The sequence below is a fragment of the Humulus lupulus genome, chromosome 6, assembly GCF_963169125.1.
Source record: "Humulus lupulus chromosome 6, drHumLupu1.1, whole genome shotgun sequence".
Lineage (NCBI taxonomy): Eukaryota > Viridiplantae > Streptophyta > Magnoliopsida > Rosales > Cannabaceae > Humulus > Humulus lupulus.
Window position 1 is genome coordinate 34,165,561 of NC_084798.1, and position 16,369 is coordinate 34,181,929.

The 16,369-nt window shown below is 31.4% G+C and overlaps 1 protein-coding gene and 1 non-coding gene across 2 annotated transcripts; both read right to left on the reverse strand.

Annotated features, from left to right (window-relative positions):
* Positions 1-610: 610 nt before the first annotated feature.
* Positions 611-1,429, reverse strand: LOC133784957 (uncharacterized). Its single transcript, XM_062224219.1, has one exon. The coding sequence runs from the start codon at positions 1,427-1,429 to the stop codon at positions 611-613; it is 819 nt and encodes a 272-aa protein (XP_062080203.1).
* Positions 1,430-9,174: 7,745 nt separating this feature from the next.
* Positions 9,175-9,281, reverse strand: LOC133787290 (small nucleolar RNA R71). Its single transcript, XR_009872320.1, has one exon. It is a non-coding gene; the product is annotated as a small nucleolar RNA R71 (small nucleolar RNA).
* Between the last annotated feature and the right edge of the window lie 7,088 nt (positions 9,282-16,369).

Below are 16,369 nucleotides of genomic sequence, written 5' to 3' on the forward strand. Positions count from 1 at the left end.
TCTCTATTATATGTTACAATATGTGACACACTTTGTCACATTTATTTAATCTAAAACATTATATTATAATATAATATAATATTACATTATATTATAGAATAATATAACACTCTCTCCCAGCAAGTCTATCTAGCATCTGATCAATGAAAGGAAGAGGGAAATGATCCTTCTTAGTGGCCTTGTTTAACTTCCTGTAGTCCATGCAAATTCTCCATCCAGACACTGTTCTAGTAGGAATCAACTCATTGTCTTTATTCTTCACCACTGTGATCCCACCCTTCTTAGGTACACACTGTACAGGACTCACCCATGAACTGTCAGAGATAGGATAAATAATGCCAGCATCCAGCCACTTGATGATTTCTTTCTTCACTACTTCCTTCATGATAGGATTTAGCCTTCTTTGCCCCTCAACAGAACTTTTTTTACTGTCTTCAAGCAAGATCTTATGCATACACAAAGAATGACTAATACCTCAAATATCTACAATAGTCCACCCAATGGCCTTTTCGAACTTTCTCAATACTTCGAGCAACTTTTCTTCTTGATCATGGTTCAACTCCGCTGAAATAATAACAGGTAAAGTGGATGATGGACCCAAGTAGGCATATCACAAATGCAATGGAAAAAATTTCAGCTCCAACTCAGGTGGCTCTTCAATGGATGGTTTAGGAGCTTTGAACTCCCTAGACGACAACTCCAATGAATGAAATCGGTTTCTTGTTCTTAACCCTTGAGAATTAGCCTCCAGCCAAGCTAAGTACTCCTCCTCGTCTTCCTCATTGTATGAATCGAACAAAAATAACCTCTCTAATGGATCACCAACATTACTCGTCTCAAACTCCCTTGATGCCAAAGAATCTACCACTAAAACCACTGAGCATTCCTCAACCTCATCAGGAAATCTCATAGCTTTAAAAAAATTAAAAGTCACCTTTTCATCTTGGACCCTCATAGTCAGCTCCCCCTTCTGCACATCTATTAAAGTTCTTCCTGTCGCAAGAAACGGCCTCCCCAAGATGATGGGCACCTCTCTATCTGCCTCATAGTCTAACACAATAAAATCAGCAGGGAATATGAATTTGTCTACCCTTACCAATACATCTTCAATCTTCCCATCCGGATGAGCAAGAGATCTATCTGCTAATTGAAGAGTAACTGTAGTATGCCTAACTTCTCCAATCCCCAATTGCTTGAAAATAGACATTGGCATCAAGTTAATGCTTGCACGCAAATCGCATAAAGCCATGCCACAATAAGAATTACCAATGGTGCATGGAATGGTGAAACTCCCAGGATCTTTCATCTTCGGTGGCAGCTTGTTTTGCAAGAATGAGCTACACTCCTTGGTAAGAGTCACTGTCTCAAATTCCCCCAATCTTTTCTTCTTTGTAAGGATGTCTTTCATGAACTTCACATAGTTGGGCATTTACTCTAGGGCATTTGAGCTACACTCCACACATGCAAGAATGAGCCACACATGCAAGGATTCATCTGTATCCCTGAACCAAAGTCAAACTGCATGATGGATATATTGACTGCTGTGTTAGAGTTTGGAGGTACAATTTATTGGGACGATGATACTAATGGGCATGCAACTTGTGACAATATTGGTGTTACAATTGAAGGCCAAGCTACAGAAGTTGGTAACAAAAATCATGTCCAATCTATGAGCAAAGCCACAAGAGATGATACTGATGGGCATGCGACTTGTGACAATGTTGGTGTTACAAATGAAGGCCAAGCCACTGGTCAAGCTACAGAAGTTGGACCAGAAGAGAGTCAAGGTGACAAAATTGATTGGTTTGCTCTCAAGACTCACATAGATCTACAATTTTCATTGATAAGATCAGAAATTGCAATGTTGTCTTCAAAGATAATGTCTTTACTTCAACAATAGAATATCATATCAATGCCCCATTGTGATGATGTCATGGTGGCAACTGTATTACTGATGATGATTACATGAGAACATACCATTGAACAATCTCCTCATGTTGAAGAGCATCATCCTCAAGTTGATGACCAACCTTCTCTTGATAAAGAGCAACCTCCCCAAGTTGATGGTCAAACTCCCCGAGTTGAAGAGCAACGTCCTAAGGTCGATGACCAACCTCCTCTTGATAAAGAGCGACCTCCCCAAGTTGAAGAGCACCCTCCAAAGAGGCCACTAAAGCATTCACACTACATGAAATCACCATACATTGACCATTTTCGTCGGACTAGATTGCGACGAAAAGATCATATCTAGTTTGATCCTTCAAGGGATATTGATCCTGAAAAACAAAAGATGTTTGATGAACATTTAAGAAGTCAAAAAATTATTGATTGTGGGCTTGGTTTACGAACTATAGAGTATTTCCAGTAGATTATTAAAGATCGTGAATGGCTATTTAGTGAGGTATGACATATGCTTTTATGATCCCTTATATCTAAGACTTAATTTTGTTTCCACATGTATAATGTTATTATTATTTTTTACAACACATTGATGATGCTCTGTATGTCATTAGAAAGCAACAACATGAGTATCAGGATGTGATTCCACAAGATGCAATCATTTTGGATGAAAAATTTACTCAACTGGTGACCATCAAATTCAACTCTAACCCTAACATTATTGATGATGAGATAAGTCGATATATTTCAGGGAATCATCCGTATTTTTGGGGCAAGAAATGTAAAGGCTCAAAAAAGTTGCATATGCCTTTAAACAAAAGGAACCATCATTGGGTTGCACTTAAAGTAAACTTACAAGCATTAGAGTTAATTGTTTATGACTGTAGTATTGGAGCGACCTCATCAAAATAAATGGATGCTTTGATGTTGCCACTCCAAACGATGATTCTGACTATGCTTCGTTTATCTTCACAATTTGAGGACATAACACAATGTCTTCACAAACCATGGACATATACACGCTTACTTAGTGTTCCACAAAATTCAAGGTAAGTATATTTATCTAAGTCTATATATACATGCTTACTTAGTCTGTATTTATTGCAAAATTAAATCTATTATTAATTTTAAACTTTCTTATAATAGGGAAGATTGTTCAGTATACACAATTAAGTTCATTGAGTTTGACATTGCTGTTTGTACTTTTGATCGTCTTTTAGATGACATGATACCATTCTACAGAATGAAGATGGCGGTAGATATTTTTTGTCAAGATTGGGATCTTTAGTAACTTGTATATTTTAAAATGTTTGGCTAGTTTCAATAATGACAATGTTATAAAAACTTTATATGTAGTTGAACTCTACTAAGATCATCATGAATTTCTCTAGATTTCTCAACCATATACAAATGTCAGTTGAGCATATTTAATATTTGGAAATCTCAACTGGATATAGTCGAGCTCTACTCATGTTAGTCGAGCTCTATGGTAAACAAAATTATAATTTTGATAAATCTCGACCATATATAGTCGAGCTCTACTCATGTCAGTCAAGTCATATTGTAAAGGTTCTAAAACCTCAACATGTATAGTCGAGCTCTACTCATGTCAATTGAGTCATATTGTAAAAGTTCTCAAAACTAGACAAGATATAGTCGAGCTCTACTCATGTCAGCCGAGTCATTTTGTAAAGGTTCTACAAAACTCAACCATGTATAGTCGAGCTCTACTCATATCAGTCAAGCCATTTTATAAAGGTTCTAAAAAACTCAACCATGTACAGTCGAGCTCTACTCAATACAATCGAGCTCTCTACAAATGTTAATGCCACTTTTTTTACTAATAAATAAAACTATCAATATACTTAAAAAATTAATTGTATAAAAATGTTTGTATTTTCATAATTTTCCTAAACTAAATGTCGCATTTATTAATTACTTGTATAAAAATATTTGTATTTTCTTAATTTTCCTAGACTAAATGTCATATTTATTAAAATTAAATTACCCTTATTAAACATATTGATACATCTCCTATTTATTATAGATAAAGTACCGCATCTAATAAACGCAATAATGTTAATGCCATTTTTTTACTAATAGATAAAATTATCAATATTCTTAAAATATTAATTGAATGAAAATATTTGTATTTCATAATTATCCTATACTAAATGTCATGTTTATTAATTTATTGTATAAAAATATTTGTATTTTCATAATTTTCCTAAACTAAATGTCACATTTATTAATTTCTTGTAATTTTCCTAGATTAAATGTCACATTTTATTAATATTCAATTATTCATATTAAACATATTGACACAACTCCTATTTATTATAGAAAAAGTACTGCATCTAATAAATACAATAATGTTAATGCCACTTTTTTTACTAATAGATAAAATTATCAATATACTTAAAAAATTAATTGTATAAAAATATTTGTATTTTCATAATTTTCCTAGACTAAATGTCACATTTATTAATTTCTTGTATAAAAATATTTTTATTTTCATAATTTTCCTAGACTAAATGTCACATTTATTAATTTCTTGTATACAAATATTTGCATTTTTATAATTTTTCTAGACTAAATGTCACATTTAGTAATATTCAATTATTCTTATTAAACATATTGACACGTCTTATATTTATTATAGATAAAGTATCGCATCTAATAAATGCAATAATGTTAATGCCACTTTTTTTACTAATAAATAAAATTATAAATATACTTAAAAAATTAATTATATAAAAATATTTGTATTTTCATAATTTTCCTATACTAAATGTCACATTTATTAATATTCAATTATTCTTATTAAACACATTGACACGGTTGAGCTCTACTCACGACAGTTGAGCTCGATGATGAAATTATTATTAGTCTTTCAAATCTCGACTATTGACAATTGAGCTCTACTCATGTCAGTCGAGCTTTATGCTAGAATTTTATCTATCTTTACAAAGCTCGACCATCCATGGTCGAGCTCAACTGACGTCAGTTGAGCTCTATGCTTGAATATTTATTAGTCTTTACAAATCTTGACTGTTGACGGTCGAGCCTACTCATGTCAGTAGCGTTCTATACTGGAATATTTATCAATCTTTGCAAAGCTCGACCATCCATGGTCGAGCTCTACTAATGTCAGTTGAGCTCTATGATGAAGTTATTATTAGTCTTTCCAAATCTCGACCGTTGATGGTCGAGCTCTACTCATGTCAGTCGCGTTCTATACTGGAATTTTTATCAATCTTTGCAAAGCTCGACCATTCATGGTCGAGCTCTACTCATGGAAGTCGAGGTTCATCTCAAGTAAACACAAGAAATTTTAAATTAATTTAAACACAATGATATAAATTAACCATAGTAACTCAAAACAAGCATATGCATCAACAATTACAATATAGATGTTGTGGCTCGTAAGGGGCATGTTTTTTTTTTGGAGTGACCAGGCTGCCCACATAAACCACACCTTTTTATCCATTTTTTTCCCTTGCCAACTAATGGGATTCTTTTCAATTTTTCTCTACCACACTTGATTGGGACATTTGGAGGCAATACCTTCGGCAATACTTCAACTTCATTGATATCCCAATCTTCTTGTTGAGGGACTGGATAAATGGTATCAACATAAGCCAACGCCCAAGATTCCAACATATAATAATTAGAGCACAAATCACACACTTCTATTCCAGCTTGCTCATATGATGCTAATGCATGCACACATGGAAGTTGATCGAGGTTAAAGACATGACATGAGCATTGTATTTTACCTAAATCAATTATGGCATCATTTTCTTTACCTGTAACCTCATACTCAAATCGGTTAAGTTGTTTCACAATCATTTCCGATGCTTTCTTGAATCATTTTCGAATAATATTCTCTGACTTTGGAGTTAAAGGTGTACACTTTGTATTGATAGATGCCACAATATTGTGGCGATTTTTGAACCACTCAGAGACTTTTTCTTGCATAGCCTCCAACAACGCAATGATGGGGGTACTCTTTAGGTTCCCTCAGTGCTGCATTAATAGATTATGCACCATCCGTAGTCATAATATTGTACCAACAGCTTGTAAAGTGAGATCTCGCCCATTTACTAAGTGTGAGATTTGATTCTTCAAGATACTTCATTGCTATGTGATAACTCTACAAATTAGAGTTATTTTACCATATTTTATATGCTAATTGTTGCTTAGTTCGTGAGTTTTTAATTAACTTATTAAGTTTTTAAGTAATTTTAAATTTATTAGTCTTATTTTGATTTTATATAATTTTGTGTGTTTTTATAGTTATTTTGTTGTAAAATATTGTAGTTTAATTATTTAAAATTAGTATTGTTAGTTTGAATGCTAAAAATATGATTTTATTGAAATTAAATGTTATGTAAATTAAATTTTAATTAATGTTTTCATGGGAGTTATATGATATATTTTATTAATGAAAATATTTAATTTTAATTTAGTTTATAATTTATTGTGTAGGAAAATTATTGCCCTTGAAAAGCAAGAAAATCAAAGGAAAGATGGTAATTTTGAAAGAAAGTAACAAGAAAAATGGTGTTTCTCCAAAAGCCCAACCACGTGAGGCCCACTCTAGGCCCAACCCGTAGCCCCCCCTCCAACACCCAGCCACCACATTGCTGCCATTTCCCTTATTGAGCCCAACAAAAATGCATTTTGTCCCTTTGTCCCCTATGACAAAAATGCCAACTTTTTACCCTTTTTTCCTACACATTTTCACCACAACATCATCATTACACCCTATAATTTACCTCTACATACCATATTTATTTTATTTAATTAATCTAATCAATTTAATTAATTTAAATTGATTATTTTAATAAACTCACTTTGGCTATAAATATGGACTTTCAAGACCATTTTTGGGGTGCTTAATGTTTTTGGTTACCATCTTTTTCTCTCATTTTCTCTCTACCATTCTCTCTTCCATTTGGGTTTTTCAAGAGCATTTTGCAAGTATGTATGTCTTTTATTTTGTAATTTCTACTCTAGTTATGTGCTTCTAATCTTTTTCATAAGATTATTAAGATCATGATGAAGCAACTTGTAACTAAGTAATATTTATGTTGTATGTTGATTTCCCTTGTAATGCAACAAAGTCTATGGATTTTTCTTCTTCATATATTTCTTTCATCTTAAATATCTTGTATTTTAGATTGTTAGAACATATTTACACTTTGTACTTCATTAGTGCATAAACATAATATTCTTTGTGTAAGATGTGTCATTAAATTGTACACATCCATGCTTAGAACAAAAATATTATGTTTTGCCTTATAAATAATGTTCATTGATTTATTTGTTATTTCATTAGATTGATTTACACTAAATGCTTTGAAATTATAATTTTGAAAAGTGAAGAAAAATCCTATCTTTTTATAAGAAATTTGTGTTTAAAATTATAAATCTTTTTGAAAAAGGATAGTTTAAATTATTTTAACTATCACTAACACTTGGGAATCAATATACTAATAAATATTATTAAACTTACATTTTGTGGATTCTAGTATCTTAATAATCTTTTCTTTTAACACTTATTTTCAACTCATTATTGGTTTATTTTCATTATCTTAAATAGCTTTATTTTTCAATCTTTTATTTTATGTTCATAATATTAAAACTTATCAATCTTTGGAACTAGGTTAGAATTTATTACTTTTGATTTAAAATAGTTTCATTTTCGATTTTAGACAACTCCTTTGGGTTCGACATCCTTGCTTACGATCACTATTCTATATGGACGATTCGTGCGCTTGCGATATATAAATTTTTAAACATACCCGTTTTGGGTCCATCAAGTTTTTGGCGCCGTTGCCGGGGAGTTGCAAGAGAAAAGAAACAAAAATTATCTCAAGGTTAGTAAATTCTTCTACTAGTTATTTTAATTCTTGCACTTAAAAAAAAAAAAAAAAACCTAAAAAAATATATATCTATAAAAAAAAACTAAAAAAAAAGATAAAAAGAAAGTTGGGACGGTTCAACCACCCATAAAAAATATACTTATATTTCTATATTTATTGTTTTTTTTTAGTGACGGCACTTGTGCCTCCTATCTATCTTTTTAAATTTTTATAGTCGATGGCACTTGTACCTCCTAATTTTGTTGTAATTTTATTTCTTTTATATCTTTGTTAGTTGACGGCACTTGTGCCTCCTAACCTTTGTGTAATTTTCTTTATTTATTTTGTTGTATTTTTATTTTATTTAAATTCCGCAAATTACTAGTTGATGGCAATTTTTCCTCCTAGCTAGTTGATGGCAATTTTTGCCTCCTAGTCCTCTATCTTATGTTTAAGTTGATGGCACTTGTGCCTCCTAGTTTTTACCTTAATTTTGTTATGGTTGATGGCATGCTATGCCTCCCTACTCTTGCCTAAATTTTAGTCTTATTTAATTTTTGCCTTATTTTTCTTTGTCTTCTTTAATATTTTAGTGTAATATTGTGAAAAATACTTGAAAAAAAAAAAAAGAGAAACCTAAATCTTGTCCTTTCACCATAAGCAATTTTTGCTTAAAGGAAATTTGAACAAAATTCCCATCCGCCTCTACTAATTAACCTCGGGGAGTTGTTAGTAGTGCGCGAGTAAGTGGAATCAAATAGGCCTGGGGACAAGTAAACCATAAGAATTATATTGTTGTGAAATCTCTAAAAATTATAAGTATGCTCTGTGGTTGCGGTTTTAACTGATCTTCCACATCAGAAAATTGCTTGTTTGAGATTATCCTTGTTGCCTTGTTTGTGAAAATTGTATGCATCATTGGGAACGTAACTCTAAAAAACGATTAGTAAAAAGACGTTTATCTTTATTTGAAATTGAAAGTGTTAGTAAAAATTTGAGCATCATGGAACCTATTGCTAATATTGTTGATGAAAATGTTGTGCCTGAAAAAACTTTGCTTGAATATTTTGCACCTATTTCATCTAATGCTCCTTCGTGCATTGTTTTACCTACAACTTCTGCTACTCATTTTGAGCTTAAACCAGCAATCATTCAATTGTTGCCATCTTTTTATGGGTTAGATAGAGAGGATCCTTACATGCATGTCAAAGATTTCTTAGAAATTTGCTCAACATTTAAATTTCAAAAAATTTCTGATGAGTCGGTCAAACTAAGATTGTTTCCTTTTTCATTAAAAGACAAATCAAAAGCTTGGTTAAATTCCCTTCCCACTGGGTCTATAACTACTTGGGATCAACTTTATAATAAATTCTTGTTGAAATTTTTTCCAATGTCTAAAACTGATAGTCTAAGGAGAGAAATCTCCGAGTTTTTTCAAAAAGATAATGAAGAGTTTTATGAATGTTGGGAAAGATTTAAAGATTTATTATTAAAATGTCCTCATCATGGTTTTGAAAAATGGAGACTTGTAAAATATTTTTATGATGGTTTGACTCCCTCTAATCGTCAAATGATTCAATCTATGCATACTGGAAAATTTTTAAAATTTCAAGGACAAGAGGCGTGGGACGCCCTTGAAGATTTATCTGTCAATTCACAACAATGGAATTATTTTGATCCTAGGTCTAGGTCAACTAATTCACCAAAAAGAGGAGGAAGGTATGAAGTAAAAGAAGAATTAGACTTAAGAACATCCTTAGACAAATTAGCGAGAAAAGTAGAAGCTTTAGCCATAAGCCAAACTATAAACTCTCCAATTCAACCTAGAAAAGATGTTTGTTCTATATGTTCTAGTCCTTGCCATAATGCCCAATCATGCCCTTCCTACCAAGAAGCCTTTTCCGAGGAGGCCAATGCACTTCATACTTATGGGAAACCAAATGATAGCCCATTTTCATCCACCTACAATCCAAATTGGAGAAACCATCCGAACTTTTCTTGGAGACAAAACCAACCCCAAATGAATCAAGGGCACCAATACAACACACAAAACCAAGCTCATGCCCCACAAAATCAACCATATCCGCAACAAAGAAAACCTTCCTTAGAAGATACTTTACAACAATTTATGCAATCCACCCAACAAATCCTACAAAATCAATCTCAATCTATTACCAAACTCGAGACACAAGTAGGACAACTCGCCACTGCTTTAGCTGATAGAGAGAAAGGAACATTCCCTAGTCAACCTATCCCTAATCCAAAAGGTCAATATGAGATAGGAAAGTCTAGTCATAATGGAGAAGTCAAATCAATTTCAACTCTTAGGTCTGGAAAGAAAATTGTCAAACCCGATTACATACCCGAGGTTGAAAACGAAAAAGAAAAAGAAAAGAGTCAGTCTTCTAGTTCTAATGCCAATGACTTTTCAAACAAAGAAATTCCAATCCATCCTTTCATTCCAAAAGCCCCATTCCCACAAAGATTACTTCCAATTAAAAAAGGTGGCCAATATAATGACATCTTAGAAGTTTTTAAACAAGTTAGTATCAACATCCCTTTCTTAGATGCCATTAAACAAATTCCTGCCTACTCCAAATTTTTAAAGGATCTTTGTACTGTTAAGAGAAACACTAATGTTCCTAAAAAGGCGTTTTTAACTGAACAAGCTAGTTCCATTATCCAATATAAAAGTCTTGTTAAATATAAAGATCCTGGGTGTCCCACAATTTCATGCATTATTGGTGATCATTTTATTAACAAAGCATTACTTGATTTGGGTGCTAGTGTGAATTTGTTGCCTTATTCTGTTTATAAGCAACTTGGTCTTGGTGAGCTAAAACCTACCTCTATAACTCTTCAATTAGCCGATCGTTCTGTGAAAATTCCTAGAGGCATTATAGAGGATGTTTTGATAAAAGTTGATAAATTTTATTTTCCTGTTGACTTCATTGTTCTTGATACTCAACCTGTGGAAAATATGCATGCTCAAATTCCTATCATTTTAGGTAGACCATTCTTAGCTACATCTAATGCAATCATAAATTGTCGTAATGGTGTTTTGAAATTATCTTTTGGAAATATGACTGTTGAATTGAATGTATTTAATGTGGTTAAATCTGTTGAGTGTGAAGAAGTGCATGAAGTTAACATGATAGATAGTATTTGTGAAGATGATGGAAATGACTTACTTGATTTTTGTGAAAAATACTTTGGTATGAACTTGCATATTGATGACTTTAATGATGATGTGAATGCTTTGCTAGAGTCTATACCCTTAAATGAAACCAAAGTTGAACCTTTTTCACCCTTAGGTCATGTTCAATCAATTTCTGAGTCTCCAAAGTTAGACCTTAAACCTTTACCAGAAAATTTAAAATATGCTTTTATAGGAGAATCTGAAACTTTACCTATTATCATAGCCTCCGCTTTAGATAAAGAACAAGAAGATAAGTTGTTAGATGTCCTTAGAAAACATAAAGAAGCCATAGGTTGGACCATTGGAGACATTAAAGGAATTAGCCCATCCATATGTATGCATAGAATCCATCTAGAAGAGAATGCTAAAACCTCTCGGGAATGTCAAAGAAGGCTAAATCCAAATATGAAAGAAGTAGTTAGAGAAGAGGTCATAAAATTGTTAGACGTAGGTATCATTTACCCTATTTATGATAGTCAATGGGTTAGTCCAGTTCAAGTTGTGCCTAAGAAGTCTGGGATCACAGTTGTTGAAAATGAGAAAAATGAATTAATCCCTACTAGAGTACAAACGGGGTGGAGAGTGTGCATAGATTATAGAAAGTTGAATAATGTTACTAGAAAAGACCATTTTCCATTACCCTTTATTGATCAAATGCTTAAACGATTAGCTGGCCATGCATATTATTGTTTTCTTGATGGGTATTCGGGATATAACCAAATCCCCATTGCCCCAGAAGATCAAGAAAAGACTACATTTACATGCCCTTTTGGGACTTTTGCCTATCGTCGCATGCCTTTTGGATTATGTAATGCACCTGCGACTTTTCAAAGATGTATGATTTCGATTTTTTCTGACATGGTTGAAAGATTTCTTGAAGTATTTATGGATGATTTTTCTGTGTTTGGTTCTTCCTTTGATGAATGTCTGCATCATCTTTCACTTGTTTTAATTCGTTGCAAAGAGAAAAACCTTGTGCTTAACTGGGAAAAATGTCATTTTATGGTTAAAAAAGGAATTGTTTTAGGTCATGTAATCTCATCTGATGGAATAGAAGTTGATAAAGCTAAAGTTGATCTTATTTCAAAACTTCCCCCACCTAAAACTGTTAAAGAAATTAGATCATTCTTAGGCCATGCCGGTTTTTATAGAAGATTTATAAAAGACTTTAGCAAAATTTCTCGGCTTTTATGCCATTTACTTGGAAAAGAAAATGCTTTTGTCTTTGATAATAATTGCCATGTTGCCTTTGAAAAATTAAAAAATTTGTTGACTACTGCACCCATTATTCGACCTCCTGATTGGAAAATACCTTTTGAAATAATGTGTGATGCTTCTGATTATGCTATAGGTGCTGTCTTAGGACAAAGACTTAAAAAAATACCTCATGTAATTTATTATGCTAGCAAAACTTTAAATGATGCTCAATTAAATTACTCCACAACCGAAAAAGAATTGCTTGCTGTTGTTTTTGCATTGGAGAAATTTAGATCTTATCTGTTAGGGTCTAAAATTATTGTCTATTCTGATCATGCTGCATTAAAATATCTCTTGTCGAAAAAAGATGCTAAGTCTCGTTTGATCCGTTGGATCCTGCTTTTACAAGAATTTGACTTAGAAATACGTTATAAAAAAGGATCTGAAAATGTTGTTGCTGATCATTTATCTAGACTAGTTGTTGAAACTATACATGATTCCACCCCTATCACTGAAACTTTTCCTGATGAACAATTGATGCATGTTTCTTCCTTGCCTTGGTATGCTGATATTGTTAATTATTTGGTCACTAAAGAAATACCATCTCATTGGTCTAAGCATGATAAATCTAAATTTTATTCTGAGGTGAAAAACTTTATTTGGGATGATCCTTACTTGTTTAAATACTGCCCTGATCAAATAATTAGAAAATGCATTCCAAACTGTGATCAATCTAAAATCATATCTTTCTGTCATGATCATGCATGTGGAGGACATTTTAGTGGTAAGAAAACAGCTGCTAAAGTTTTACAATGTGGTTTTTATTGGCCTACTATCTTTCATGATACATATGTTTATTGTAAAGCTTGTGAACGTTGCCAAAAGTTAGGAAGTTTAACTAAAAGAAATATGATGCCTTTAAATCCTATTCTTATTATTGACATATTTGATGTTTGGGGCATTGATTTTATGGGACCATTTCCTAACTCTTTTGGTAATCTTTATATTCTTGTTGGAGTCGATTATGTGTCTAAATGGGTTGAAGCTATTGCATGCCACACTAATGACCATAAAGTTGTGCTTCGTTTTTTGAAAGAAAATATATTTTCTCGTTTTGGTTCACCACGTGCTATAATTAGTGATAACGGTACACACTTTTGTAATAGGCCATTTGAACATTTGATGAAACAATATGGCATTACGCATAAAGTCTCAACACCATATCACCCACAAACTAGTGGTCAAGTTGAAGTGTCTAATAGGGAAGTTAAGCACATTTTAGAAAAAACTGTGAATCCAACTAGGAAAGATTGGTCCTTAAGACTCACTGATGCATTATGGGCGTATCGTACCGCGTACAAAACACCCATTGGCATGTCACCCTACAGACTTGTGTATGGGAAGGCGTGCCATTTACCTGTTGAGTTAGAACATAGAGCCTTTTGGGCAATTAAGCAGTTAAACTTTTCTTTAGACAAGGCAGGTGAAAAACGAAAACTTCAACTAAATGAACTAGACGAAATTAGGAATGATGCTTATGACTATTCAAAAAAGTATAAGGATCGCATGAAATTTTACCATGATAAAAATATTTTGAGAAAACATTTTTATCCAGGTCAGAAAGTCCTTTTATACAACTCTCGTTTGCATCTATTCCCGGGAAAGTTACGCTCTAGGTGGTCTGGTCCTTACATTGTTCGTATTGTTTTTCCACATGGAGCTATTGAAATTGAAAATCCTAAAAATGGTGATATATTTAAAGTTAATGGACAAAAATTAAAACCATTTTTAGAATTAAAAACTGATGAAGTGGATGAGATACTCCTTGAGGACCCTGTTTACCATGCTCTTTGAGTCCTATTTGATCTTGACAACTTGTGTTTTATTTGTATTATTGTTTTATGTGTGATTTAATTTTTGTTCGTTGTATCTTGTTCTCTCTTCGCAATGCACAATATCGAGGTACGACCATTCTAAACTTTACACTCTTCTCAATTTAATTTATATTTCTATTTTGACACATTGAGGACAATGCTTAAATTAAGTTTGGGGGTATCAAGTTTTATTGTGTTTGTTTTGTGTTATTTATGTTTGCTTTGTATTAATTTTAATGTTTTGTGTTTTATCTAAGTTAGTCATGTTTGTTTGAAAAAAAATAAAAAATTTATTTATATGTTGTTGTTTTGTAATTTTTTTTAATTTGTTCATTTTCATAAAAAATTTAAAAAAAAAAAAAAAATTTGGTGATATTTTTAATTTTCAATGATAAAAATCCTGATTGAGTTTGAATTTAATTCTCTTAAAAATATGAATAATTTTTAAGCTTTGTTTTTAATTATAGGGTCAATTTTGCTTGTAACAAAAGTTACATTTTTCATAACAAAAACATTCTTATTTCCTATAAGTTTAAGTGAAAAATAATTTTAATGAAAACCTATTTTCTAAAAGCAAAATTAAGCTTAAATTTTATTCATAATAATTTCTGAGATTTATTTTCATTGTGCAATTTTTGAGAAAATCATTTTTATATCACCAATAAAAAATATATATATATATGTGTATTTTAATTTTTCTTTTGCTTGAGGACTAGCAAAACTTTAAGTTTGGGGGTGTGATAACTCTACAAATTAGAGTTATTTTACCATATTTTATATGCTAATTGTTGCTTAGTTCTTGAGTTTTTAATTAACTTATTAAGTTTTTAAGTAATTTTAAATTTATTAGTCTTATTTTGATTTTATATAATTTTGTGTGTTTTTATAGTTATTTTGTTGTAAAATATTGTAGTTTAATTATTTAAAATTAGTATTGTTAGTTTGAATGCTAAAAATATGATTTTATTGAAATTAAATGTTATGTAAATTAAATTTTAATTAATGTTTTCATGGGAGTTATATGATATATTTTATTAATGAAAATATTTAATTTTAATTTAGTTTATAATTTATTGTGTAGGAAAATTATTGCCTTTGAAAAGCAAGAAAATCAAAGGAAAGATGGTAATTTTGAAAGAAAGTAACAAGAAAAATGGTGTTTCTCCAAAAGCCCAACCACGTGAGGCCCACTCTAGGCCCAACCCGTGGCCCCCCCTCCAACACCCAGCCACCACATTGCTGCCATTTCCCTTATTGAGCCCAACAAAAATGCATTTTGTCATTTTGTCCCCTATGACAAAAATGCCAACTTTTTACCCTTTTTCCTACACATTTTCACCACAACATCATCATTACACCCTATAATTTACCTCTACATACCATATTTATTTTATTTAATTAATCTAATCAATTTAATTAATTTAAATTGATTATTTTAATAAACTCACTTTGGCTATAAATATGGACTTTCAAGACCATTTTTGGGGTGCTTAATGTTTTTGGTTACCATCTTTTTCTCTCATTTTCTCTCTACCATTCTCTCTTCCATTTGGGTTTTTCAAGAGCATTTTGCAAGTATGTATGTCTTTTATTTTTTAATTTCTACTCTAGTTATGTGCTTCTAATCTTTTTCATAAGATTATTAAGATCATGATGAAGCAACTTGTAACTAAGTAATATTTATGTTGTATGTTGATTTCCCTTGTAATGCAACAAAGTCTATGGATTTTTCTTCTTCATATATTTCTTTCATCTTAAATATCTTGTATTTTAGATTGTTAGAACATATTTACACTTTGTACTTCATTAGTGCATAAACATAATATTCTTTGTGTAAGATGTGTCATTAAATTGTACACATCCATGCTTAGAACAAAAATATTATGTTTTGCCTTATAAATAATGTTCATTGATTTATTTGTTATTTCATTAGATTGATTTACACTAAATGCTTTGAAATTATAATTTTGAAAAGTGAAGAAAAATCCTATCTTTTTATAAGAAATTTGTGTTTAAAATTATAAATCTTTTTTAAAAAGGATAGTTTAAATTATTTTAACTATCACTAACACTTGGGAATCAATATACTAATAAATATTATTAAACTTACATTTTGTGGATTCTAGTATCTTAATAATCTTTTCTTTTAACACTTATTTTCAACTCATTATTGGTTTATTTTCATTATCTTAAATAGCTTTATTTTTCAATCTTTTATTTTATGTTCATAATATTAAAACTTATCAATCTTTGGAACTAGGTTAGAATTTATTACTTTTGATTTAAAATAGTTTCATTTTCGATTTTAGACAACTCCTTTGGGTTCGACA

Excerpts from the sequence above, each read along its gene's own strand:
- LOC133784957 (XM_062224219.1), bottom strand. The coding sequence starts at position 1,429 with ATGCCCAACTATGTGAAGTTCATGAAAGACATCCTTACAAAGAAGAAA.